Raw genomic sequence first — 27,855 nt, 5'->3', positions numbered from 1 at the left:
TTCTTGACTGCTGCTTCCATGGGCGTGATTGTAGATCCAAGTAAAATAAAATCCTTTACAACTTCAGTATTTTTCCATTTATCATGATGTTGCTTATTGGCCCAGTTGTGAGGATTTTTTTTCTTTATGCTGAGCTGTGATCCGTACTGAAGGCTGTGGTGTTTGATCCTCATCAGTAAGTGTTTCAAGTCCTCTTCACTTTTAGCAAGCAAGGTTGTGTCATCTATATAACACAGGTTGTTAATGAGTCTTCCTCCAATCCTGATGCCCAGTTCTTCTACATATAGTCCAGCTTCTCGGATTATTTGCTCGGCATACAGATTGAATAAGTATGGTGAAAGGATACAACCCTGATGCACACCTTTCCTGATTTTAAACCACGTAATACCCCCTTGTTCTATTCGAATGACTGCCTCTTGGTCTATGTACAGGTTCCGCATGAGCACAATTAAATGTTCTGGAATTCCAATTCTTCACAACTTTATCCATAATTTGTTATGATCCACACAGTCAAATGCCTTTGTGTAGTCAATAAAACACAGGTAAACATCTTTCTGGTGTTCTCTGCTTTCAGCCAAGATCCGTCTGACATCAGCAATGACATCCCTCATTCCACGTCGTCTTCTGGCTAGAATTTCTGGCAGTTCCCTGTCAATGTACTGCTGCATCCAAAGGTTTTTGAATTATCTTCAGCAAACTTTTACTTGTGTGTGATATTAATGATATTGTTTGATAACTTCCACATTCTGTTGGATCACCTTTCTTTGCAATGGGCACAAATATGGATCTCTTCTAGACGGTTGGCCAGGTAGTCGTCTTCCAAATTTCTTGGCATAAACGAGTGAGTGCTTCCAGCACTGCAACTATTTGTTGAAACATCTCAATTGCTGTCATGGATTGAATTATGTTCTCCAAAAATATGTGTCCACTTGGCTAGGCTGTGATTCCCAGTATTGTGTGATTGTCCACCATTTTGTCATCTGATGTGATTTTCCTGTATGTTGTAAATCCTACGTCTATGATGTTAATGAAGCAGGATTAGCAGCAGTTATGTTAATGAGACAAGATTCAATCTACATTAGATTGTATCTTAAGTCAATTTCTTTTGAGATATAAAAGAGAGAATTGAGCAGAGAGATAGGGGGACCTCACACCATCAGAAACAAGAGCCAGGAACAGCGCCGTCCTTTGGACCCAGGGTCCCTGCCCTGAGAAGCTCCAAGAGCGAGGGAAGACTGATGACAAGGACCTTCCCTCAGAGCTGACAGAGACAGAAAGCCTTCTTCTGGAGCTGGCACCCTGAATTCGGACCTCTAGCCTCCTAGACTGTGAGAGAATAAACTTCTTTTAATTAAAACCATCCACTTGTGGTATTTCTGTTATAGCAGCACTAGATAACTAAGACAATTGGTATTCCCTCAATTCCTGGAGCCTTGTTTTTTGCCAATGTCTTCAGTGCAGCTTGGACTTCTTCCTTTAGTACCATCATTTCTTGATCATATGCTACCTCCTGAAATGGTTGAACATCGACCAATTCTTCTTGGTACAGTGACTGTACGTATTCTTTCCATCTTCTTTTGATGCTTCCTGCATCGTTCAATATTTTGTCCATAGAATCCCTCAATGTTGTAAACTGAGACTTAAGATTTTTCTTTAGTTCTTTCAGGCTGAGAAAGGCCAAGTGTGTTCTTCCCTTTTGGTTTTTTAACTCCAGGTCTTTGTGCATTTCATTATAATACTTTACTTTGTCGACTTGAGTCACCCTTTGAAATCTTCTGTTCAGTTCTTTTACTTCATCATTTCTTCCATTTGCTTTAGCTCCTCTACATTCAAGAGTAAGTTTGAGTCTCTTCTGACATCCATTTTGGTCTTTTCTTGCTTCCCTGCCTTTTTAATGAACTTTTGCTTTCTTCATGTATGATGTCCTTAATGTCATCTCATAACTTGTCTGGTCTTTAGTCATTAGCATTCAATGCGTCAAATCTATTCTTGAGAAGGTCTCTAAATTCAGGTGAGATATACTCAAGGTTGTGTTTTGGCTCTTGTGGATTCTTTAAAATTTTCTTCAGCTTCAACTTGAATTTGCATATGAGCAATTGATGGTCTGTTCTGCAGTCAGCCTCTGGCCTTGTTCTGACTGATAATATTGAGCTTCCCCATTGTCTCTTTCCACAGATACAGTCGATTTATTCCTGTGTATTCCATCGGTGAGGTCCAGGTGTATATTTGGCATTTATGTTGTTGAAAAAGGATATATGCCAGGAATAAGTCATTGATCTTACAAAATTCTATCATGCAATTTCTGGCATCATTTTTGTCACCAAGGCCCTATATTCCAACTCCAATCCTTCTTCTTTGTTTCCAACTTTTGCATTACAATCACAAATAATTATCAATGCATCTTGATTGCATGTTTGATCAATTTCAGACTGAAGAAGTTGGTAAAAATCTTCAATTTCTTCATCTTTGGCCTTAGTGGTTGGTGCGTAAATTTGAATAATAGTCGTATTAATTGGTCTTCCTTGTAGAGATATGGATATTTTCCTATCACTGACAATGCTGCACTTCAGGATAGATCTTAAAATGTTCTTTTTGATGATAGATGTGACACCATTCTTCTTCAATTTGTCATTCCAGCATGGTAGTCCGTATGCTTGTCCGATTCAAAATGGCCAATACTAGTCCATTTCAACGCACTAATACCTAGGATATAGATCTTTATGTGTTCCATTTCATTTTTGATGACTTCTAATTTTCCTAGATTCACACTTTGTACATTTTATGTTCTGATTATTAATGGATGTTTATAGCTGTTTCTTCTCAATTTGATTCATGCCACATCAGCAAATTAGGGTCCTAAAGGGTCCATATTGTTAAGGTCAACTCTACCTTGAGGAGGAAGCTCTTTCCCAGTCACATTTTGGGTGCTTTCCAACCTGAGAGGCTCATCTTCCAGCACTATTATCAGACAATGTTCCACTGCTATCCATAAGATATTCACTGGCCTTTTTTTTTTTTCTTTTTTTTAGAGTTAGATAACCAGGTCCTTCTTCCTAGTCTGTCTTAGTCTGGAAGCTCCACTGAAACTTCTCCACCATGGGTGACTCTGGTATTTGATATACTGATGGCATAGCTTCCAACATCACCACAACACAAAAGCCACCACAGTAGGACAAACTGACAGATGAGTGGTGGAGCAATTCATTAGGAGTTACAAAATGTGATGTTCTAGTTGTATTAGTCCTTTTTAATTGATTAGCCAGAATTCTTCTAAAGAATGCTACTTTCAGTCATCACAATTTGGCTACCCTGAATTTGTATAGAAAAGGCTGAATAATGCTTTTATAATTTTTTAAATCATTTTTCAAAATAGTGAGTCAAAAGAATGAGTCAGTATTTTTCAAAGATCATTTAAGTATCATTTTGAACTCATGGGTTTAAACATATTTGATGTGTTTCAACCCATGGCAGTTATTATCCTTACTGATACTTAAAGTGTCCCATTTTTGGAACATGGGAGCTTATTCAAGCTGTTTCCTGAGTCCTTTTGACACAATCCTACTCGTTTTCATTAAGAAGTTCTAGGCTTATGTAGTACATTTCCTACCTAGACCTGAAATCAGTCCTTTTTTCTTTCTTTTTTTCCTTTCGTGACTGATTCATTTTATTCAGCATAAAGTTTGCAAGGTTCATCTATGTTGTAGCATTTATCAGGACTTCATTTCCCTTTATGGCTGAGTACTACTCCGTTTAGGGGTCTACCGCATTTTGTTTATCCATTCATTTGGTTTTTTTAAAATCGTGCTTTAAGTGAAAGTTCGCAGCTCAAGTTAATTTCTCATACAAAAATTTATATACATATTGTTATGTGACATTAGTTGCAATCCCTATAATGTCACAACACAGTCCCCCTTTCCACCCCAGGTTTCTTGTGTCCATTCAACCAGTTCCTGTCCCTTCCTGCCTTCTCACCCTTCCTCCGGACAGCAGCCGCCCATTTGCTCTTGTGTATCTGCTTGAACTAAGAAACACATTCTTCACAAGTATTATTTTATATTTTATAATCCAGTCTAATCTTTGTCTGAAGAATGGGCTTCGGGAACGGTTTTAGTTCTGGGTTAACACAGCATCCAGGGGCCATGGCTTCAGGAGTTCCACCAGTCTTAGTCAGACCATTAAGTCTGGTCTTTTTACTAAAATTTGAGTTCTGCACCCCACCTTTCTCCTGCTCCATCAGGGACTCTCTGTTGTGTTCCCTGTCAGGGCAGTCATTGATGGTAGCTGGGCACCGTCTACTTCTTCTGGTCTTAGGCTGATGGAGTCTTTGGTATATGTGGCCCTTTTATCTCTTGGACTAATACTTTCCTTAGTCTTTGGTGTTCTTCATTCTCCTTTGCTCCAAGTGGGTTGGGGCCAATTGATGCATCTTAGATGGCCGCTCGCAAGCTTTTAAGACTCCAAACATCACTCACCAAAGTGGGATGCAGAACATTTTCCTTAATAAACTTTGTTATGCCAATCGACCTAGATGTCCCCCAAAACCATGGTCCCCAGACCCCAGCCCCAGCTACTCTGTCCCTTAAAGTGTTTGGTTGTATGCAGGAAACAGTCCTTTTTTCAAGAGACCTGGTTTCTTTTAGTGAAAAATGGTATTTAAGCACCACAATCGAGGCACTAGGCTTACTCATGGCTATTGGGTTGGTCAATGCCTCGAGGCCTTTTCTGTGGATAGTGCTAAAAATAAGTATTTTTACCTAAAAAAAAGATGCCAGTTAACACTGATATTCCAAATCAATTCAATTCAGAATAGTAAGGTTAAACTCATTGACCTTAATGCATACTTCTTTTCTCCCATGCCGTTAGTGCCAGACTTCAATGACACAAATCTAATACTCATTTGCTTTATCCCAAAGTGCATTCATCACAGTCTCAAAAAGACGATTTCAACACTACTATCAGCAATATGAGATCCCCAGGGGACACAAATAATTTGCACTTGTCTGCTAACTGAAAGGTTGACGTTCAAATCCACCCAAGGTCACTATGGGAGAAAGGCGTGATGATCTGCTTCTGTAAAGATTACAACCAAAAAACTCTATGGAGCAGTTCTGCTCTGTAGCACATGGGAGTGCCATGAGTCAGAATTGACTTGACGTCAATGGATTTTTTTTTTTTTATTTACCAACACTATATTTCTAGTAATTTATTTAACTCAAATAAAAGTATCTCTAGGAGAGGGATGAATTCTGAAAACTGACAGTATGGATCACTCTTTCTTAAAGACTTATTGCTTGGCTTAAACATATTTACTTGGTGTTATTTCAGATCTGCATAAAAATGTTGAAATACTGTAGTATGTGTGGAATTCCAACTCAGGAGCATGGTAGAATTTTCTTCTCAGAATATTACCTTGTAATTCCAATGACTCACAGGAATGTCTACAACTAAGTCTTACCTCCACTGTGCATTAGCAGGAAGAGCTAACATATTTGCAGAAACTCTCTCGTTATGTGGCAGTACTCACAATGAGTTGGTCTCCCTCCATGAGAAAGGCACAGCAGGGGCCAGGACCTACACGATTACACCATGGTTCTGTCTGGTATCGCTAAACAGTTACCATAGCCACTTTGAAGTACTGAAGTAACAGATGGTAAATTGAAAAGAACAGCTTTCTAAAATTTAAAACAAGTCCAAATGTAAACCTCCCTCATCTTTTCCCTTCCACTCTTTGCCAAAAAAGAGGAGAAAAACATCATAAGTATGATTCTGAGCTGTTTATTTTAAAAGTATCATTTATCCTAAGTTTCAAAATCCATTACCGCACACATTAAACAGCCATTCTTTTGTAAGTCAATGCCTCATTTGTATCAGCTTCCCCTCGCTGGTGAGTAGTAGGTGGAAACAAGAGATATGAGGCTAATATTTGTAGGAGGCAATAGTAGAAAGACAAGCTACAACCATTTGTCTGTCACTCACATGTTCAGATTGTTATAGGACATCATATCACTCCACCTCAAAGAACGTGACAGTTTTTTAACTGTCTTTTTGTATCTTCTTTCTTTTTGTGAAAAACAAATTTCTGTAATCTTCCTTTTCGTTTTTATGTAAGAGGAAGAAGTTTAAAACCACTGCAGCTTCTTCTTGTTCTTGGAACAGGGATGGGATATGCTGATGAAATAGTGTACAGTGCAGTAGGGGCTGAGGTTTAGCTGGTGCTGTAACATACAGAGCATTCACACAGACATTAAAAGGGGCTGAGTTTATGATGCACTGCTTAGTTTTTGTCTTTGTTTTTCTAAGTAGGTAACATAAGCGTGTAGACTTCTTATCGAAATGACACTCGAAGTTCACAATTTGAACTATCCATAGACATATAACAATGGGACAAAAATAAAATAAAATGTAAAAATTAAGTACTCATCTTTATAAACCAGGAATGGAAGAGAAATGTAGAGTCAAAACCACAAGCTTGTCATTCTTAGTACAAGAAGCAGACAGATGCAGTGAGGAAACAAGTCCCCAGGGGCCTAGGAGAAGTAGGTGGTGGGGAGTGAGTTTCTCCTCCCTTCCTTCCCCTTCTCCCCTACTCGTTTCTGTGAAGAGAGGCAGGAAAAAAAGTTGCTGCCAGTTGCTGTCCACAGCTATAGCTTATAAGAGCCTGAGAGCCTAGGGACATAGCAGGACAGACTCAACCTGCATAAGAAGCCCAGCAGACTGACTAACAATTCCTAACATCACGGTGGAACCAGAGCCTGGACCACTAAGAGATCTGATTTTGGACTGTGGGCTCTAGGAGCTGGGCTGAGGCAACCACAAATACCTCTAAGCAGAGGAGAGGAAGAGAGAGGAAAAGACAGGTAGCACCAACTCAGGGTGGACCTACAAACTGGAATTTCAAAACACACAAAGAGAATTAATACCAAGAAAGACAGCAAGTAAAATCAACTACTGGAAAATGAAATTATTCTAGGTAAAATAAAAGTGCCATGTTAAAAACATTTTAAAGTAAGTCTGTTTAGAGTTACCAAAGAGAAACACAAAAGAATAACATCATTCCCAAGGAAACATTGATGAGAATTATGCAGAAATAAAACAAAAAAAAAAGATGATTTAAAAAATTCAGTAGATTAAATAAACTCTAAATAAGAATCGTCAAAGTAATATAAATGAATTCGGAGATAATACTGTGAAACCTGTGAGAGCCAGAACTCGACAACACTGCTTTGTTTTTCCAGGTCTCACAAGTTTTTCACCTTTGACAAGGAGCAGTTGTACCACCTTTCTATCACTTATTTTAGTGGAAAATAGTTTTCCTTGTCCGACAGGTTTCCGCCTTACACAGGTTCCAGCTTTCACAGGTTTTACTGTACAAAAGAATTTACCCAGGATATAGCAGAAAGACAAAGAGAAAAAACATTTATAAGATTATGTAAGAGATACAGAGATAGACTGATATGAGTATATACATATATTTACATACACACATACATATTCCATAATATAATACATATATTCCATAATATAATACACAACCCACCGCCACTGAGTCAATTCCAACTCATAGCGACCCCACAGAGTTTCTAAGTCTGTAAATCTCTATGGAAGCCGACTGTCACACCTTTCTCCCATGAAGCTGCTGGTGATTTCGAACCACCGACCTTTCAGTTAGCAGTCCAGCGCTTCAACCACTGCACCAACAGGGCTCCTTAATATAATACATATATTCCATAATATAATATATGTATTTCCAGAAGAAGAAAATAAAGGAAAAGTCAGAGAACATACAGAGAGTCAGTAACTGAAAACCGTGAGTTGATAAAAAAAAAATGGGTTCTCATATTGAAAAGTGATTCCAGATAAATAAAAGTAAATGTACAACTAGACACATTATAATGAACATCAAAATACAAAGAGATGATCTTAAAATCTACCAGGGAGAAAAGATAGATTAACTATAATTAGACCGAAAGCAGACTCACCACCAATAGATGCCAGAATAAATAAAATTGTATCTTCAAAGTTCTTATGGAAAATATCTATCTACCCAGAATTTTATATCCACTTTCATTAGAGGATAAGGGTAAAATAAACACATTTTCAAAAATACAAAGACAACCAGTTTATCACTCACAGACCCTTACTGAAAAAACAGCTAAACGATACATTCTAGAAGAAGGTAAGTAAACCCAGAAGTAATAGTGAGATAAAAGAAATTAGTAAAGAGTATAAATTGATTTTTTGAAAAGTTGATAATTCAACCATTGACTGTTAAAATAACTATTTGTGTAAAGGGATATTGCTGATGTCAAATGGATGTCGATCAAAAGCAGCGAATGCCAGAAAAATGTTTACCTGTGTTTTATTGACTATGTGAAGACACTTGACTGTGTAGATCGTAATCAATTATGGATAACATTACAAAGAATGAGAATTCCAGAATACTTAATTGTGTTCATGTAGAATCTGTACATGAATCAAGAGGCAGTCTTTCGAATACAAGAAAGGGACACTGCAAGTTTCAAAATTAGAAAAGGTGTGCAGTAGGGTGCTATCTTTTCACCTTTCTTATTCAATCTGTATGCTGAACAAATAATTTGAGAAACTGAACTATATAAAGAACACAGTACCACAATTTGAGGAAGATTCATTAACAACCTGCAATATGCAGGTGATACAATATTGCTTGCCGAAAATGAAGACAACCGAAGCACTTATTGATAAAGGTAAAAGACAACAGCCTTCAGTATGGATTACACCTGAATACAAAGAAAATGAAAACCCTCACAACTAGACCAATAAGTAACATCATGATAAATGGAGAAATTATTGAAGTTGTCAATGATTTCATTCAACTTGGATCAGCAGTAGAGAAATCAAATGATGTATTAATTGGGCAAATCTGTTGCAAAAGATCTCTTTAAAGTTCTAAAAAGCAAAGACATCACTTTGATGACTAAGGCGTGCTTGATCCAAGCCATGGACTTTTTAATCACCTTGTAAGAATGTGAAAGCTGGACAATGAGAAAAGAAGACAGAAGTATTGGTGCATTGGAATTGTGGTATTGGAGAAGATACTGAATATATGGTGGAGTGTCAGAAGAATAAACAAGTAAGTCTTAGAATAAATACAATTAGAATGTTTCTTAGAAGCAAGAACGGCAAGACTTTGTCTTGCTTACTTTGAATATGTCATCAGGAAAGACTAATCCCTAGAAAAGGACATCGTATTTGGTAGAGGATCAGCAAAAAAAGGACAACTATCAGTGAGATGGATTGACACGTAGCCTCAAAAATGAGGTCAAACTTATCAAAGATCATGGAGATGGTGCAGGACCTGGCAACATTTCATTCTGTTATACATAAGGTTGCCATGAGTTAGAGCCGATGGATTAACAACTAACAACAATAACAAAAAGGTGAAATTAAAACTGAAGGCAACAATAACAAGGATATTGAAGAAGTAGCACTCAATGGATTCTAAAGTAGTTGTTCCAGTCATACAGGAAAATAAATAGAAAATTCGTTAGTAAAGTTTTAAGTTGGATGTGAATCTAAAAATTAAAGGGTAATTGCAAAATAACAAATAAAATCTATAGATTAGATCAGCAAAAGGAATAAATGGAATGTAGGAATTTATAAATTTAGGAAAAGGTAGAAGAGAGGGAAAAAAAGAAAGGTAAAGATAGTGAAGAGAAAACAAAATTACACAGTTAAAATAAGTCCAGAAATATCAATAATCACAATAAATAGACTGAACCCTGACAGAGGCCATCAGATTAGATAATAAAACAAAACCCAGCTGTATGCATTTTATATGAATCACTCTTTTTTTTTTTTTAAAGCAAAAAGAAAGTTTTATTCAGCATATATCCAAAAGGGCAAAAGTAGGAAATTGGACAAGCATGCTGCCATAGATAATGTCTTCCTGAATCCAAGGAAATATTATAGAATAGGCAAGAATGGGAAAACGGACAAGCATGCTGTCACAGCTATGTCTGTCTGAGTCCAAGGAATGTTACAGAACCATCAGTACATATTAACATTATTACAAATGGGCAAAACCATTGAAAGCTTCACCTTTTCACAAATTGGCTAGTGTCTTAGGCTGGGTTCTCTAGAGAAGCAAAACCAGTAAAGTATATAAATATATATATAGAGAGAGATTATATCAAGGAAACAGCTCACATGATTGTAGAGGCTAGAACGTCCCAAGTCCGTGGATCAGGGTAGAGGCCTCTCCCAAGTCACACAGCTGCAGAAGCTGGCAAGCCCAAGATCGGAAGGTCGGAGAGCAGGGCTCCCACTCACCGGCTGTGCAGATCGATGAATCCCAGTTTCAGCAGATAAGCTGACAGCTCAAGTCCCAAGCACGGGAGATGAGATGACAGGAAGCAGCTGCAGGATCCAGAGAGAGCAAAAATCCAGAACATCTGCTTATATACAAATGCAGGCCACACCCCCAAGGAGACTCCCTTTCATCTGATTGGCTACTCACAGTATATTCAATCATGGGAGTGATTACATTAAAACACGGAGAATCATGGCCCAGCCAAGTTGACACACAATCTTAACCATCACAGCTAGAAACTATGAATCCCACATTTTGAATCGTCTTTCTTAACAATCATTGGTACAGGTTTTAGTGACAACAGTTAGGAGGGTCTCATTGGTCCAACAAATTTTCTATCCACTAAATGCTAATAGAAAAAGATAGGAAAGTCTTTTGTGTTCCGTTTGATGATTTGTTTACATGAAAGATTCCCTAAAAGATATTTTCCAAGATTATTTTAGCTATTGTCTTTATACCTCAGGGCCCAGTTGTTGTGTCCTTGTGAGTCCTTGTGAGCCCAGCTCCAGCTAGATCACATTCTCTATGCTCAAGGACAGGGAATAATAACTCAAGTATTATTTCCTAAATCCTTCCCTCCTTTTGATTAGAGATTGGTGCTAACACATCGATGATCAATACCTAAACGTAGTCGAGCTCCTAGATGGCGGCCGTTGTAGGCTCTTTATACTCATGGTGCTGGTTTTCCACCAGATACCATCTGGTGCTTTACCAGGATCTTAAGAGCAATGTTCTCATCAATCGCATTGCTGAGTGAGTAGACTTAATGTACATCAACATTTTATCCTGAGGCCTTTTTTTGCCTTTTAAGTGGGTAAGACAATAGATAAATTTTATTATGCTTAATGCTATCAGGATGCAGACTAAGAATATTACTATGCCTTGTAGTAGTGATCTAACCCATGTACTTATTCTTGATGGTAACCAATCAAACAAATCTGGTGTTTGTAAGAGTGTTACAGTGTGTAACCAAGTAGCTTGCTGTCTAATTCGACAGCACAGACTATCTTCTTGGACTAATAAAAAATCTAAGGTTATTCTGTTACCTCATGTCAGCTTTGTTTATGAGGTCAGAGATCACTGTTGTGTTTCCATCCCACTAGCAACTTCATCTGCTATTTGTCCCATAGTAATTGATAAATTTCTTAAAGATTTCTCTAATTCAACTATACCATAAGTAGGAAGTAAAGCTACCAACTATACCCTAAGTGTTGGACCTATGGGCTTTCTTCTGACTCTCGTTTACAATGGGTAACAAATTAACATTACCTTTCTAATATTTACTAGTATCATTACTATGAATATCTAAAGATAATCCTAAAGTTCCCAAAGGGCATTGCCCATGCATTCGCTGGGAATCTAAACAAGAGATTGCCCATGTAAATTCACTGTCAGTTGGAAAAGGATCATCTAAACTAGTACAGTTGGTTTCACTACACAAAAACATATATCCATAAGGAGCACTCAAAGTTTGTCTAGAGAAAACAAAATATAGAAAAATTTACATGCGACAAACAAGTTTTCATTAGAGTTCATGATTAGCAAGATAATACAGAATGGACCTCTCCTGTAGGAAGTCTCCAGTTAATCTCTTTAAAACATTCTAAGTGTTCTTCCCAAGGGCAAGCTGCCCCTCCTTGGTTTACCTATTAACAGTCATGGGTCACTTTCTCAGAAGCAGAAGTGGAACCTAAGACAAAACGGAGTCTGAGCCATGAGGTTGATCTCCTCGGAGAACCTGGTGTCTTTAAGATACATAATTTTCTGCATAGTGAGAGGGTGAGAGCTTGATCTACAAACATTACACAAATATTTCAAGACTGTCTTGAAGACTAATTAAACTAATTACAAATTTACCTTAAACATAACTGTCAGCTCAATCTTTGGAGTCAGTTTCACAAAGCAGACTGAATTATTGACAAAAGCACAATGCTCAGAGCAAAAGCCTCTTCCTAGTTTATCTGGACTATTGTTTGACTCGAAGTGGCTTCAGGAACCATTTTTTTTCCTCAAAGCTTGAGTTTCAAAAGGACACACAAAGACAATAGCCTATATGGGTTACCCTAGCCTCCATGAAAGCTAGAAATCTGGATTCCAGGAGAGTTACATGCAACTCTCTCATGGTTCCCTCTTTTGGATCATGATCTTGCTATAGAATCTTTGACCAAAAATGCTCAATACATGGTAATTAGGCAGCATCTGATTTTTAAGATTTCTGGCACCATATAGCAAATTAGGAGGTAGAATAGAAACACTGACAATATTATTAGGCCAACTGTCTGAAATAAGCAATGAAGTCAAGACCCTAAGGTCTTTGAAGCAAGGAAACAAATCTCACGAGGTATTTGTTTATACATAAGCAGCATCAGTAACTGCTTTTCATGTGCCTCAACAGCAACTATGTTCTGCAAAACCTCAGATTGAATATTAATATAAATACAGCAATATTTATCTATTAAGGCACGAACTGTTCCTTGAAGAGACTAACAGGAAATTTAATGCTGTTCTATTTTGTAAAATCATAGCTCAAATTTCAGACACTTCTCTGATTATGATATTTACAACTTTGCTAAGTTTACCAACAAGAACTTCTAATTCAAGTGAAAATAGCTAAACTCACTAGTTAGATAGTTTAAGAGAAAGGAAAATAATTTCTTATATCCAGAAAGTAGGACCTTAAAACATCAGCAATATTCCCACATAAAACTCATAGTAATCCTTTAGTTTACTCAGTCTTATGTAGTTAATTTTTGTTCCACGTGATTCTTACATGAATCACTTTTAAAAATAAAAGCAACATTGAAAGATCAGAACATAAAAATAATAGCTGAAAGAAAGCTGGTGTAGCAATTATTCGTATTATTAATATTAGGTAAAATATATTTTAAGGTGAAGAAGCATTAAAAAGGATGAATGGAATACTACATAATAACAAAAGGAACATCCCTCAAATAACATAAAAATCATCAATATGTATGCATAAAAGTTATAAAACAACAAATATATATTTATATATATCCAAAACCAAACCAAAGCCATTGCTGTCAAGTCTATTCCAACTCATAGCAGCCCTACAGGACAGAAGAGAACTTCCCCATAGGGTTTCCAAGGAGCAACTGGTGGATTTGAACTGCCGACCTTTCGATTAGCAGCTGAGCTCTTAACCACTGTGCCACCAGGGCTCTCTCTCTCTCTGTATATATATATATAATAGGAAATTTAAATTCTTCTATCAGTAACTGATAGATAAATTAGTAACGTTATAGAAAATATGAGCAACACAAAACTTGATTTCAAAAAAATATAAATAAATTATGTATATAAACGAAACTCATTGCCGTCAAATTGATTCCGATTCAAAAAGACCCTGTAGGACAGAGTAGACCTGCCCCACAGGGTTAAAATTATATATAGAAATACTGTAAAATTGGAACTGCCAATCTTTTGGTTAGTAGCAAAACTCTTAACAAGTGCACCACCAGAGGTCACATATATATATGTATATATATATATATTAATGTGACAGGAAATTTAAATACCTCTATCAGTAACTGATATATAAATTAGTAAGATTATAGAAAATGTGATCAACTCACACACAAAAAAAGTTGATTCCAAATAAATATAAACAAACTATATATATAAATATTATAAATTTAGGTAAATGTTTATATAAATTATATATGTGTATGTATCCCCACCTAATAGAGTATATATATACTATCCAACTACACATGGAACATTTCCAAAACTTGACAGTATACTGGATCACAAAGGAAGTTTCATCACTTGCAATGAAAATGAATTATACAGACTATAATCTCTAATCACAATGCAGTTAAATTAGGAATCAATAGTAAAAAGATGATGAAAAAATATACAAGCAAACAAAAACTGTAATCCTAACTAATGAATGAGTCAAAGCTGAAATTACAATAAATTTACAACCCAACAGCCATAAAACCAGGAGACTGGAAATTTTATGGGAAACAGCTAGAACATTAAAGGTGCATTTTTGCCTCAGCTTTATTTAATAACAGAAAATTTGCACAATATTGTGGTAGGCAGCGCTGTACATCAAATAGTTCCAGTTCTTCTTTTGGCCATAAGTAGGAGATTTGTCCTCTTAGTGGTTCCGGAGACTCAATGTCATAAATATATCAATTTCCTACAAATTAATGTATAAATTAAATTTAATTACATTTAAAATGCCTGCAAGATTTTTCACAGACCTTTACAATCTGATCCCAAAATTTAGATGGAAGAGAAAAGGACCGGATTGTCATAAATATTTTGAAAAAAGAAGACTAAGTAGGGAGGACAGGTGCTACCAGATATCAATACTTATCATAAGAGTCTAGAATTAAAAGGTGCTAAATTAAATTCAGGGACATAAATAGACAAATGGGGAAAAAAAAAAAAAATAGTCTAGAAACAGCCTATAGGCAAAACATTAAATGTTTTAGAAGAAAATACAAGAAAATTACATTCTGACATCAGATGGGGAAGATTTCAGAAATAAGACCTCAAAAGTCCAAATATAAAATAACATGACAAGCTGAGATAGATACTGCAAAAGAAAGGAAAAAGCTTTACAGGAAACCTTCATGGTGCTTTTTTCCTATTTTTGAACCATTTCAGAGTAAGTTGCAGATATGCCCTTTATTGCTAAATATCGCAGCGAATATTTCTCTGAACATAGACATGCACTTAAATAACTACACTATAACTTAAAAATCAAGAAATTTAATATCAGTAAAATACTCTTAAATTGTAGTTACGTGTCATCAAGTCGATTCCAACTCTCAGCAACGCGATGTACAACAGAACGAAGCACTGCCAGGTCCTGCGCCTTCCTCACAATCTAGTCCCACCCCCACCCCCACCCCCACTCCAACCCTATACGTGGTTTTGCTTTCTGCATTTCATATACCCGTGGTCAACCAGCGCTTCCAAAATATTAAACGAGTATGTAGCATGATGAAATCAAACACAGGCCCTTTCCGTCATTCATGTAACTTTTGTTACGGTATATTGTTATAATCGTTCTATTTTATTATTATTGTTGTTAATCTCCTACTGTGCCTAATTTATAAATTAAACTTTATTACAGGTGGCCTAGTGGTTAAGAGCTACGGCTGCTAACCAAAAGGTCGGCAGTTCTAATCCACCAAGCGCTCCTTGGAAGCTATAGGGGGCAGTTCTACTCTGTCCTATAGGGTTGCTATGAGTTGGAATCGACTCTACCGCGGCGGGTTTGGTTTTTGGTTTTATTATCGGTATGTATGTATAGGACAAGTCTTAGTATATATAGGGTTCGGTACTATCCACAGTTTCAGGCATCCGCGGGAGGTCTTGGAACTTACCCTCTGAGGAGAAAGGGGGACTACCCTATTTAATTTATACACCTTATTCAAATTCATCAATTCTCCCAATACTAGCCTTTATAGAATTATTGTTCCAGGATCCAATCCTTAAAATGATCAATCCCTTTATCCACATTGTTGTTTGTCCTTCTAATTTCTCAAAATTTTCCTGCACAGACATCTCAGTGCTGAGTCCTCGCCCTTTTCTGACTCTCTTCCTGTCTGTCCACATATGCAGTGGAACAGTGTCAAAGGGACAGATTGCCACCATCCCAGTTCCAATTTGCATTTCCACAGTTAGATTTCTACCAATTGTTTTGCTATAAGCTGAATTATTTTAGATTTTTCTCTTTAAAGCTATATGCCTTCTGTTGGCCTAATCACTTGGTTAGCCAGATCTTTGAAAGTTATGTTTTTAACCTTGCTATTAAACTTGCTTGTTCTATCTCCAGTTTTTTAGTAGCATCTGGGAGCTTTCAGACACTGTTTTCAACTTACTAAAAAAATTGCTTACAAATACCATCAAAGTCTGAAAACAAAGGCTTAATGCTGCTTATGAAACTGGAAAACCGTAATAGTAGTAAACTCTTATGCTGCTATTGTCCTCTATTTGGCCATTGTTTAATTACCAGAACTATTAATTAGCCTTCGAGCTTTTGTATTCTTCTTTCGTCAAGGCAACCGGAGCTATAATAAAATATTCTCTGCATATCTTCATTTCTGAAAACAAACAAAAAAGTATTCCTGTAATACCTGTTTACATGTGAACAGAAAAACAAGCACGCATCTGTAATCTTAATGACAACGTTCTTCTGTGACATGATTATAATCATTGTCTCAGTGAAGGATCTAGGACCAGGTGTTGTAGTTGAAGCACAGATTACCCCTTTATGAAATAATTATTATTATTTCCTGAAAATTAATTATGTGCCCATAATTAGGCACTCACTAGAGGTTTGTCTTGAATTAACTTGCAGTAACGTCTTTTAGACTGACTTACAACTTCTAGAATTTGAAGATATGCCAAAGAGAAAGCAGCACTATTTTCAGCGCCCTGCCCTTTCCACTGTCATGAGATTCCAATAGTCATGTCCTTGCAGCTGCACCAGTCCTTTGAAGGAGAACTAAAGGATCATAAACCCAAAAAATAAAACCAAATCTGTTGCCATTGAGTTGATTCCGACTCATGGCGATCCCATGTGTTACAGAGTAGAACTGCTCCATAGGGTTTTCTTGGCTGTGACCTTTCAGAAACAGATCACCAGACTTTTCTTCTGTGGAACCACTGGGTGGGTTCAAACAACCAACCTTTCAGTCAGCAGTCCAATGCAAACTGTTTGCACCACACAGGGACCTTAAAAGATCATAGAGTCTATCAGAGAAGTTGTCCTGTCATGTCGCACAGACTTTCAAATGATTTTTGGCTTTGGTCTGTGTCACGGATTGAACTGTGTCCCCCAAAAATATCTGTCAACTTGGCTAGTCCATGAGTCACAGTATTGTGTGATTATCCACCATTTTGTCATCTGATGTGATTTTCCTATGTGTTGTAAATCCTACCTCTATGATGTTAATGAGGTGGGATTAGCAGCATTCATGTGAATGAGGCAGGACTCAATCTACAAGATTAGGTTGTATCTTAAACCTATCTCTGCTGAGATATAGAAGAGATAAATAAGCAGAGAGACATGGGCACTTCATACCAAGAAACAGGAGCCAAGAGAAGAGCACATCCTTTGGACCTGGGGTCCCTGTGCTGAGAAGCTCCTAGACTCTGGGGGAAGATTGATGACAAGGACCTTCCCCTAGAGCCAACAGAGACAGAAAGCTTTCCCCTGGAGCTGGCTTGAATTCATAATTTTAGGCTTCTAAACTGAGAGGATAAATTTCTCTTTGTTAAAGTCATCCACATGTGATATTTCTGTTATAGCAGCACTAGATGACTAAGACAGAATTTGGTACCAGGAGTAGGGTGCTGCTCTAACAAATGTCAAAATGTGGAAGCAGTTTTGAAACTGTGACTGGATAGAGGCTGGAAGAGTTTTAAGTTGCCTAATAGTAAAAGCGTAGATTGCCTTAAAGAGACTGTTGGTGGAATTATGGATGTCAAAGACAATTCTGGTAAGAACTCAGAAGGAAGTGAGGAGAGCTGTTACACTGGAGATGGTGGAGACAGTGATAAGCAGCAGCAGAGAACTGGCAGCAGCAGAACCAGGAGACCAGCGCAAGACAGCACTGGAGCCAACCCACAGAGCAAGAGAGCTGAGTGCTTTCTGGCCAAAGTTCACTGGCAGAGTAGGGTGCCTCCAGACACTTACTGCTGGAGCCAAAGAGCTTTGGAACTCTTGCCTGAGCAGGAGATATGCTGACTGAGTGGCTGAGAAGCCAAGGAACCAGGAAGCAGAAGCTGAAGACACAAGGAATACAGAAAGCAGAGCTGCCTCTGTCTCAAAGGGTGGAGTTGCTACTCAGATGGAGTAGGAGAATGGGGCTGACCAAAGCCGAGGGAGCAGAGTTGTCATTCCACTGGGCCTGGAAGGCAGAGCTGAAGCCCAGGGCTGAGGGGCCTCCACTAAGAATCTGGAGAGTGTGGCCAATACCTAGAGTCTACAGGGCAGGGCCATTGTGTAAATGGTCTCAGAGAACAGAGGATTATTTAAAAGCCTTGAGGGCTAATTTAATGTGTTCTGCTGACTTGCTTGGGCCTTTTATCCCTTCTTTTCCTCCAATTTCTCCCATTTGTAATGGAAATGTCTAGCTTGTGCCTGTTCCACCACTGTACTTTGGAAGCAGATAACTTATATTCTATATTTCATAGATGAAGAGGAATTTTTGGATTTTGGACTTGGTAGTTATCTTAAGACTTTTGCTATGATACGATGCGGTGAATTTGTTTTACATGTGGCAAGGACATGGATTTTTGGGGGCCAAAGGGTAGAGTGTTATGAATTGAATTGTGTCCCTGCAATATATCTGTCAACTTGGCTAGGCATGATTCCCAGTACTACGTGATTGTCCACCATTTTGTCATCTGATGTGATTTTTTTCCTACATGTTGTAAATCCTACCTCTATGATGTTAATGAGGTGGGATTAGCAGCATTTATGTTAATGAGGCAGGACTCAGTCTACAAGATTAGGTTGCGTTTGAAGCCAGTCTTTTTTGAGATACAAAAGAGAGAATCGAGCATAGAGACAGGGGCACCTCAAACCACCAAGAAACAAGAGCCAGGAGAATAGCCCATCCTTTGGGCCTGGGGTCCCTGTGCTGGAACTTCTAGACTGGGGGAAAATTGATAACAAGGACTTTCCCCCAGAGTTGACAGAGAGAGAAAGTCTTTGCCTGGAGCTGGCACCCTGAATTTGCACTTCTAGCCTCCTAAATTGTGAGAGAATAAATTTCTCTTAGTTAAAGCCATCCACTTGTGGTATTTGTTATAGCAGCACCAGATGACTAAGACAGTCTGCTACACTTTGGTATGCTTGCAATTTTTTCAGGCAAGTTTTATTGAAACTCTGTAAATTATCCAAAGAAAAAGAACTCTTCTGAATTAAGGGGAAAAAAATCTCTACCACATTAACTTTTATTAAGAGAGAAACATTTGAGGAAAACAAGAACATAGAACATTCCAAATCCAAATTCTTTCAAAAGCTCTAATGTAGACACTCCAGGTTTTTTATGGTAGTGTATATTACCAATTATTTCAAGCAATATTCAAATCATAGTAGATTCATTTTTTTATTCTAAAGTTAACAAATTTTGAAAAAAATTAAAAATGCTTTTAAATATGATGTTATTCTTCAAGAAGAGCAAAACTTGTTCAAAAATGTCAATTTGTTTTGGAGTAAAAAAGTTTCAAATTTTAAGAAAAGTTTCTGAACTTCTAAAAATTTTATTGTAAAATTTTAAAATACTTCTGAAACCAGTGGTAAATTTGTTCAGGTTGGGTATAGGCTGTGACATTGTTTCTTTTGAGTATTTTGAGTATTCCCAAGAATGGGAGTGGCATTTGGAAATTCCAAATGGCTAGAAGTACAAAACAGAGCAGCAATGAATTGTGCTGTTTTTGTCATCTGCTCACTAATAAGCACTGAATGAATGGCCATTGTACTGTCAGCAATGCTGTACCAGCACTGGCAACTTTGTTGATCTTGGAAACTTACTGTTTTCTAATCTGTGCTTGGTGACCTTTAAAGTTCCTGCAATGTTTGCTTGTTGATGAATCAGACTTTGTTCAAAGCATTCCTGGCTACTGATTTTCTATTAGTCAATACTTTTTATTGATAAACCTCTAAAGCCAGAGCAGGGTACTCTATTAGGTGCTACTTAAAGACCTGAAAAGAGATATTACAGTTTAGGAACTTGGATTCTGAAGCCAGACTATCTAGCTTTGAATTCTTGCTCTGCCTTTTACCAGCTGAGTAACTTTGGGAAAATTGTTTCACCTTTCTGTGCCTCAGTTTCCTCATTCATCAAATGAGGTTCTATAGAATATAGTATATATAATAGATCCTACTTCAGAGTGTTATTTGATGATTAAATGAGTTAACACGTGGGAAGGGTTTAGAACAGTTCCTGGCATTTAATAAGCAATAATAGCTACTTTTAAGATAAACTGTAGAAAGTTCCTTTTTAATGGGAGTGGTAGATACGTGAGCTATGCATAAAAACAAGACAAGCTGACCACTGAGGAAAAAATATTACTAGGAATTAGAGCTGGGTACTATATCCTAGTTCTGTTGTGAATTTTGCTACATCCCATATCCCATCTGATAAAAGAATATCTCAGTACTTGCCCAAATGCCTCACAGCTTGATGAGGAACATAGAATGAAATAATATACACTACCTACGTGAAGCTTTCCCAGAGTCTTTTATGCAACATTACTTGCTCCTTCTCGTGCACTTGTGCTATCTGTCTTAGTCATTTAGTGCTGCTGTAACAGAAACACATGTGGATGGCTTTAACAAAGAGAAGTTTATTTCTTCACAGTAAAGTAGGCTAAAAGTCCGAATTCAGGGCGTCAACTCCAGGGGAAGGCTTTCTCTTCTATCTGCCTTCTCATCAATCTTCCCCCAGACTAGGAGCATCTCAGCACAGGAACCTCAGGTCCAAAGGATGCACTCTGCTCTTGGGCTGCTTTGTTTGCGGTATAAGGTCCCAAACTCTCTGCTTGCTTCCCTTTCCTTTGATCTCTTGTAAGATAAAAGGTGGTGCAGGCCACACCCCAGGGAAACCCCCTTTACATTGGATCAGGGATATGACTTTAGTAAGGGTGTTACAATCCCACCGTAATCTTCTTTAACGTAAAACTACAATCAAAATGGAGGCAACCACACAATACTGGGAATCATGGCCCAGTCAAATTGATACACACATTTTTACGGGGACATAATTCAATCCATGACACTGTTGGGTTTTTTTTTTTTTTCAGTAACATTTTATTGTGTTTTCGGTGAAGGTTTACACAGCAGTTTAGGTTCCCAGTCAAAAACTACTACACAAGTTCTTCAGTGACATTGGTTACATTCTTCGTAATGTGGGAACATTCCCATTATTTCCATTCTGGTTGTTCCATCTCCATTAATGTCATTTCCCTGCCCCCTTACATTTTCGTCTTTGTTTTAAAGTGATTGTTGATTGTTTGGTCTCATATAGATGATTTGTTTTAAAGGAGCACAGTACTTATGGGTGATATTCATTATTTTTTTGGGCCAATTTGTTATTCAGCTACAAGGTGATCTCAGGGGTTAGCTTTAGTTCAAGGTTTGAAGAGTTTCTAGGGCAATAGCCTCAGGGAGTCCTCCAATCTCAACCAGTCCAATAGGTCTGTTTTTTTTTTTTAAGGACTTTGACATTCTGTTCGACATTCTTCTCCCATTCTATCAGGGTCCATGCATTGTAGCCCTGATTAGAATGCTTGGTAGTGGTAGTGGGGCACCATCTAGTTTTTCCAGTCTCAGGGTAGATGAGGCCATGGTTCCTGTAGACTGTTTGTCTTGGAGACTAGTTTCTTCTTTGAGTCTTTGGTTTTCTTCTTTCCCTTTGCTCCAGATGAGTAGAGACCAATAGTTGTGTTTTAGACCGTTACTCACGAGCTTTTAAGATCCGACGCTACTTACAAAACTAGAATGTAGAACATAACTTTATGAACTATATTATGCTAATTGACCGAGATATCCCATGAGACTATGGTCCTAATCCCTCAAACCCAGAAATCCAATCCCTTGAGGTGTTTGGTTATGTCTAAGAAGTATCTATAACTGTGCCCCCTATGTGCTTTATTATATATATATGAATGTGGATGGATACAGTCACATAGCTGCATATACATATGCTAGCCCTGGTCGCGCAGTGGTTAAAGCACTCAGATGCTAACCAAAAGATCGGTAGTTCAAACCCAGCAGCAGCTCTGCAGGAGAAAGATGTGGCAGTCTGCTCCCATAAAGGTTTACAGCCTTGGAGACTCTATGGGGCAGTTCTACTCTATCCTATAGGGTCACTATGAGTTGGAATTGACTTGACAGCAATGGGTTTGGTTTGTTGAGTTTATACACATATATGTCTGCATACATACATATATATATACCCACTCATATATTTTTCAGTTGTTTTTGCTGTTGTTTGAAAATTATATATGCCATAGCAATTACCAACAGGTCTTTTTCTCTTGTTTACTTTTTAGTGACATCGTTTGCCTTCATCAAGCTGTGTACACATCATCCTCATTCAGTGTTACCTTTCCCATCACCAAAAATAACAACTACTATCTAGAGAGTGAATCTCCCTCTCCCTCCCTCTTCAATCGCTAGTAACCACCAATGAACATTAGTTTCTGTGTATTTACTTGTTCATGTCATTTCATAAAAGTGACAACATACAATATTTGTGTGTGTGTGTGTGACTGACTTACTTCATTCAACATAGTGTCCTCCAGGTTCATCCAGCTTCCAAGATGTTTTGGGAACTCATTTTTCTTTTTTGCTGAGTAGTATTCCATTGTATGTATGTACCACATTTTACTTATCCATTCGTCCGCTGATGGGCACTTAGGTTGTTTCCATATTTTTGCTATTGTGAATAGTGCTGTGATGAATACAGGTGTGCATACAGTTGGTTTGTATCTTTGTTATTATGCTTTTCGTGCTAACTGTTATACTATAGTTTTGTCTATGTACTTCTTCCTCCAACTAGGTAAGTTCTTGGTGGCAGAGACATGGTCTTATTTTTTAAAAATCATCTAGCACTGTGACTTGAACATAATAGAGATGTTATGAGTGTTTATTAAAAAGGGCTCTGACAGGTATAGCCTGGCAAATAAACAGAAATTTATTATCATTACTATTATAACTACTACTATCTGTGACTGTATAGGGTATGATTACAGTAGCTGTTGGCATGATTCTGAGTAGTAGAGTTGGGTGGGGTTAGATTGGGGCAACCGCAGGGGGATTATCTGCATAAATTCTGGCTTCATGTTTTTTTGTTCCCTCTCATTAAATACAGCACGTCAGATGCTGAAGTATTTTTCTAGTCTTTAATTGGATCAGACATGAGATAATCAATTATTATGGGGTCTGCTAAAAGCCTTCTAATCCTCCTATGTTGTTACCGTATGACAAATGAGGCTTACGGAAATAACTAATTAGGTTCTTATCTAAGTTCCAGCTACAACTTGGGGGTTTATTTATTTATTCATTTTTAAAAAATTTCAGTGTTTGCTTGTTTTTTGCTATGTGCTAGACACTGTGGTAGGCATTGCACATGGCCAGTGGAGGCCAACAGAGCTCCAAGGTCTGTCTTGTTATTGTGTATCGTTGAGCCAATTCTGACTTATAGAGACCCAATAGGACAGAGTAGAACTGCCCCATAGGGTTTCCAAGGCTATAATCCTTATGGGAGCAGATCAGTAGGTCTTTTCTCTTGAGAAGCCGCTGGTGGATTTGAACCACCAACCATTCTGTTAACAGCCAAGCACTTAACCACTACATCACCAGGGAGCCACCAGGGCTCCTTCAAAGGTCTATACTATATAGATAAAACAGTAACTTCCATAAAGAGGCAAAATGACTAGTCAAACACTGTAATCCAAATCAACGTGAACGTATAGGTGGGGATCTTTGACCTTAGTTTAACGTATTAGGTAATTTTTCTTTTCTTGTAATAATTGGATCTATCAACGTGCATGAATCTAGCACTTATGTTATGCATTTGTTGAAAATCTACATTTAAAACATTTGGAGCTTACTTGTAAAAGCAATTTTACTCTAAGACCAAGGAGTAAAGACAAGAATGACTGGGCCACTAGAAACTATGCTGAGAACTATGATCACTTTTATGACTGACTTTGGGCAAGTGACCTAACATTAGTTAACTCATCTGTAAAACTGGGATCCAAAAACCAAACCCACTGCCGTCTATTTGATTCCAACTCATAGCGACCCAGCAGGACAGAGTAGAACTGCCACATAGGTTTCCAAGGCTGTAATCTTTTACGAAAGCAGACTGACACATCTTTCTCCCATGGAGCGGCTGGTTGGTTGGAATCGCTGATCTTTCTGTTAGTAGCTGAGCACTTAACCACTGCGCCACCAGAGCTCCTTGAAACTGGGATAGTAACAGGATATATCACCACCAGTCTGTGAGTTTATTGTACTGTGGCAGCTTTGCGTGCTGCTATAATGCCACTTGTGTTTCAAATACCAGTAGGGTCACCCATGGTAGAAAGGTTTCAGTGGAGCTTCCAGAATAGGACAGACTAGGAAGAAAGACCTGTTGATCTATTTCCAAAAATTAGCCAATGTATAGCCTATGGATCACAACAGAATATTGTCCAGTATAGTGCAGGAAGATGATCCTAAGTTGGAAGGCACTCAAAATACACAGTGGCTGCAATAATGGACTCGAGCATACCAACAATGGATAGGATGGGACAGGACCAGACAACATTTCATTGTGTTGTACATGAGGTCACCATGAGTTGCAACCAACTCAATGGCAACTAACAACAACAACAGGATATACTAGATTTTCTTGGGGAATTAGATTTACATATTCAAGAAACTATGCTGCCTTTGCAAATTGTTGCTAAATAAATTTGATGCCTGGAGATTTTATTAGAGCTATTTCGTGTGAAAAATACAAATTAAGTTTATATTCCTTCTTAGAATTTACTAGAGAGTCCATAGTTTTAAAGTGCAAGAAATGGGTAGCACCTGTGAAATATACATTTCTGTATCCTGTTTTGAATGTGTGATCTATGGATGCTTCTCATCACAGGTTATGGTATTTCAAATGCATCTTTAAGCATAAAGTTTTTAATGAGACATACACTTTCATTTTTCATTGAAAACCTCTAAAATCACCTTATGTATGTATTTTAAAATATATATGAATATACATATATTATATATTACATATATTATATAATTAAATATATATGATATATATTTTAAAATCGAGCAAATGTGCATACAATTTCTCTCAAAACACAAAAGCTTATATAAATTTGCATCAAAATAAAAAATCAAGACTGCTTAATTATAACCCTGCCACCATCAACCTCTAATTTGTGTTAAAGACACTGACATCCTGGGGATATCAACTTAAAATCAGTGTGCTCTCTGAGTGTCTTGGTGTGTGTGCATATGCAATTCACAGGGGAAAAAAGGGGTAGTTTAAGAGAAAGGAAAGAAATGATTTAAAAATTCTCTAGCCATAAATCATTTCACACTTTTAAAATAGCTAGGAAGAGGGAAAATTTATCTTTTTAGAAGACAATGCAGAATAGACATTTAAAACAATGTTTCACCTTTTTTCTATGTCTAAATTTCAATGGATGTTTTCTTTCTAAGCAACCAAGATTTTACAATAATTGTTGCTTAGAAAACACAGTGCTAAAGCTTGACTACCGGTTGCTTGGATGTATTCTATAGACCATATTGGGAAAATGGGGGAGGAGCGGGCTGTTCATTTCTCTCCTTTAGAGTCTATAAATTTTGCAGCAAAATGACTGTTTTTCTCTACATGTTAATTTTTGCCGTCTTCATTACTGTGTGCCTATTTCCAATTTCTTTTGCTAATGTGGAACCCAGCAGCTCTTTGTTCTCATTGTGCCTGTCCTCTCCCTTTCTTTGTGTTGCAGAGATACTGCTACCCGCATCTGCCACTGAGCATGCGGGGGAAAAATCCTTCAATAGGTTCTTTACTTAGGACTTTCAGTAGTAATGCTCCAGTTCTCCAGGTTTTAGTAATAACCAGAATATCGAGAAGATAGACCAAAACTTGGAAAGGTGATGGGTGATACAGGTGGTTAGGTGGTGGGCTAGCAAGCTGGAATGCCACGTAGGGAGAGTTCAGAGTAATCATCACAGGTATTTATCTGATTTATGGAAGCTCTCACCAAACAAGTTAAATGCAGAACACCCACCTTGCACACAGAAACTAGAGATATTCATTGACAAGTAAGAAGGCACAGTGTTTTTCAACAGGAAGGCACAGAGCCATATCCAACACCAATAGATGCAATGTGCTAGGTACTCTAGAGCGATGAAGCACATAGGCACAATCATTGGTACGCAAATTCCCTCAGCAAGGACCTTTCTCATCTGGGGATGACAACCAGTTGTGAGGACTTTTCTCATAATAAAAGCTCAGGCTCTTCTCTGAGTATGTTAAACACTCAAAACGCTAAGTCGATATTAATTCAATGAAGCTTGATTCTTCTCTTTAAAAGGCTTTATTATTTTTTAAAGCAGAGTTGCCCAAAAGCTATAATAAACAGCAGGATTACAGGTGAGATTAGAGGGTACTGGGGCAGAGCCCTGGAGTTTTCTGATTTTTTTTTTTTTTTAGCAAGTCTGACCTTAATAGCTTGTAAATTACTTAATAAATGGAGCTTATACAATTTTACTCGTGTTTCATGCCTGTTTTGTTCACTGCTTTAATCACCAGCTCCTAGAACGTGTCTGGCACAGAGTACGTGCTCAAAGATTTTTTTGTTTAATGAATATATAAGTGTGCAATTGACAGTATGAAAAACTATGCAGCTCTTGTTTTATTATATGGCAAACATTGGTGATAATGGAATAGTGTTAAGTCTGACTATTTTAGGATAAACTGAAGTGAAAACTTGGCTCTTTAGCAGCTAACTAGTTTCCCTCTCATTCTGTCAGGCTCTGATTTCTTCTTCCTTCTCTTTAGCTTCCTTCGTACCACCATTTTGTTTTCGTAATACCAATTAGTGGATTATTACCATCGTCATACATCCTTTCTGTTCCTAATGTCTATTTTTCCGTTTTTAGGATAACCCTCCTCAGCGCTTTGGTTTTCTATAGGTTTCAATAGGTAATGGCTAGTAAACAATGTCGTTAAGCGTAATAATGTTTTTGGAAGGTAGCAAACCAGCTGGCGCGAGATGAACTCCTCTGGGGCAGCGACCTGTAACGGCTTCTTTCAAACCCCGCCCCCGGCTCTGAAACCCGTGAGATTCGCACTCTGCGAAGCGGCGGGAGGAAGTGCCTGTGGCGGGAAAGTTCAGGCCAGATCCAATCACGCACCTGGGATTAGGTAGCCTAGGTGGATGCAGCGACCTGGGACCTCCGCCCGCGCTGCCCTCCCCCTCCGGAGCGCGTCTATCCGCGGGCGAGTCCCCCACCCCCGGACCCCGCCTACCAGACGCCCCGCCCCGTCCCGCCCCGCCTCGGGGCTCCTACTAAAACCCGGAGCCTCCAAGTTGCCCAGGGGACTGGAGGGATGCACTGAGCATGTGCAGAACTGCTTGGCGGCGGCTGCCTGTGTCGGAGGCTGGGGCCCGGTGCTGATGTGGACAGCCCACGCTGCCTCAGCCTCAGTGAGCCCAGTGCCCCGGGCCGGCGCGGCAGGGAAGGAGCCGTAGCCTCCCCGCGGCCCGAGCAGCCGACGCAGCGGCGCGCACCCCTAGGCGGCGGCGGCGTTCCGGGGCCCACGATGATGGCGGAGCAGGTGAAATGCGCCTCGGCGGCGGCCGGCACCGGAGCAGGCTCCGGGCCGGTGGTGAACGCGGAGCTGGAGGTGAAGAAGCTACAGGAGCTGGTGCGCAAGCTGGAGAAGCAGAACGAGCAGCTGCGGAGCCGGGCGGCCAGCGCGGCCGCCGCCCCGCAC

General features: G+C 38.5%; 1 protein-coding gene across 1 annotated transcript in view; it reads left to right on the top strand.

Annotated features, from left to right (window-relative positions):
• Positions 1 to 27,159, top strand: part of SCEL (sciellin) — a 148,446-nt gene extending 121,287 nt beyond the window's left edge. Inside the window, exon 20 of the mRNA XM_012554145.1 lies at positions 27,109 to 27,159. Coding sequence (XP_012409599.1) covers positions 27,109 to 27,159 — 51 coding nt within the window. The remainder of the gene's footprint in view (positions 1 to 27,108) is intronic.
• The last annotated feature ends 696 nt before the right edge of the window (positions 27,160 to 27,855 follow it).

This window comes from Trichechus manatus, unplaced genomic scaffold (assembly GCF_000243295.1).
Source record: "Trichechus manatus latirostris isolate Lorelei unplaced genomic scaffold, TriManLat1.0 scaffold00013, whole genome shotgun sequence".
In the NCBI taxonomy this organism is placed as follows: Eukaryota; Metazoa; Chordata; class Mammalia; order Sirenia; family Trichechidae; genus Trichechus; species Trichechus manatus.
Note: the sequence above shows the minus strand (reverse complement) of the source record. Positions and strands in the feature narration are given on the sequence as shown.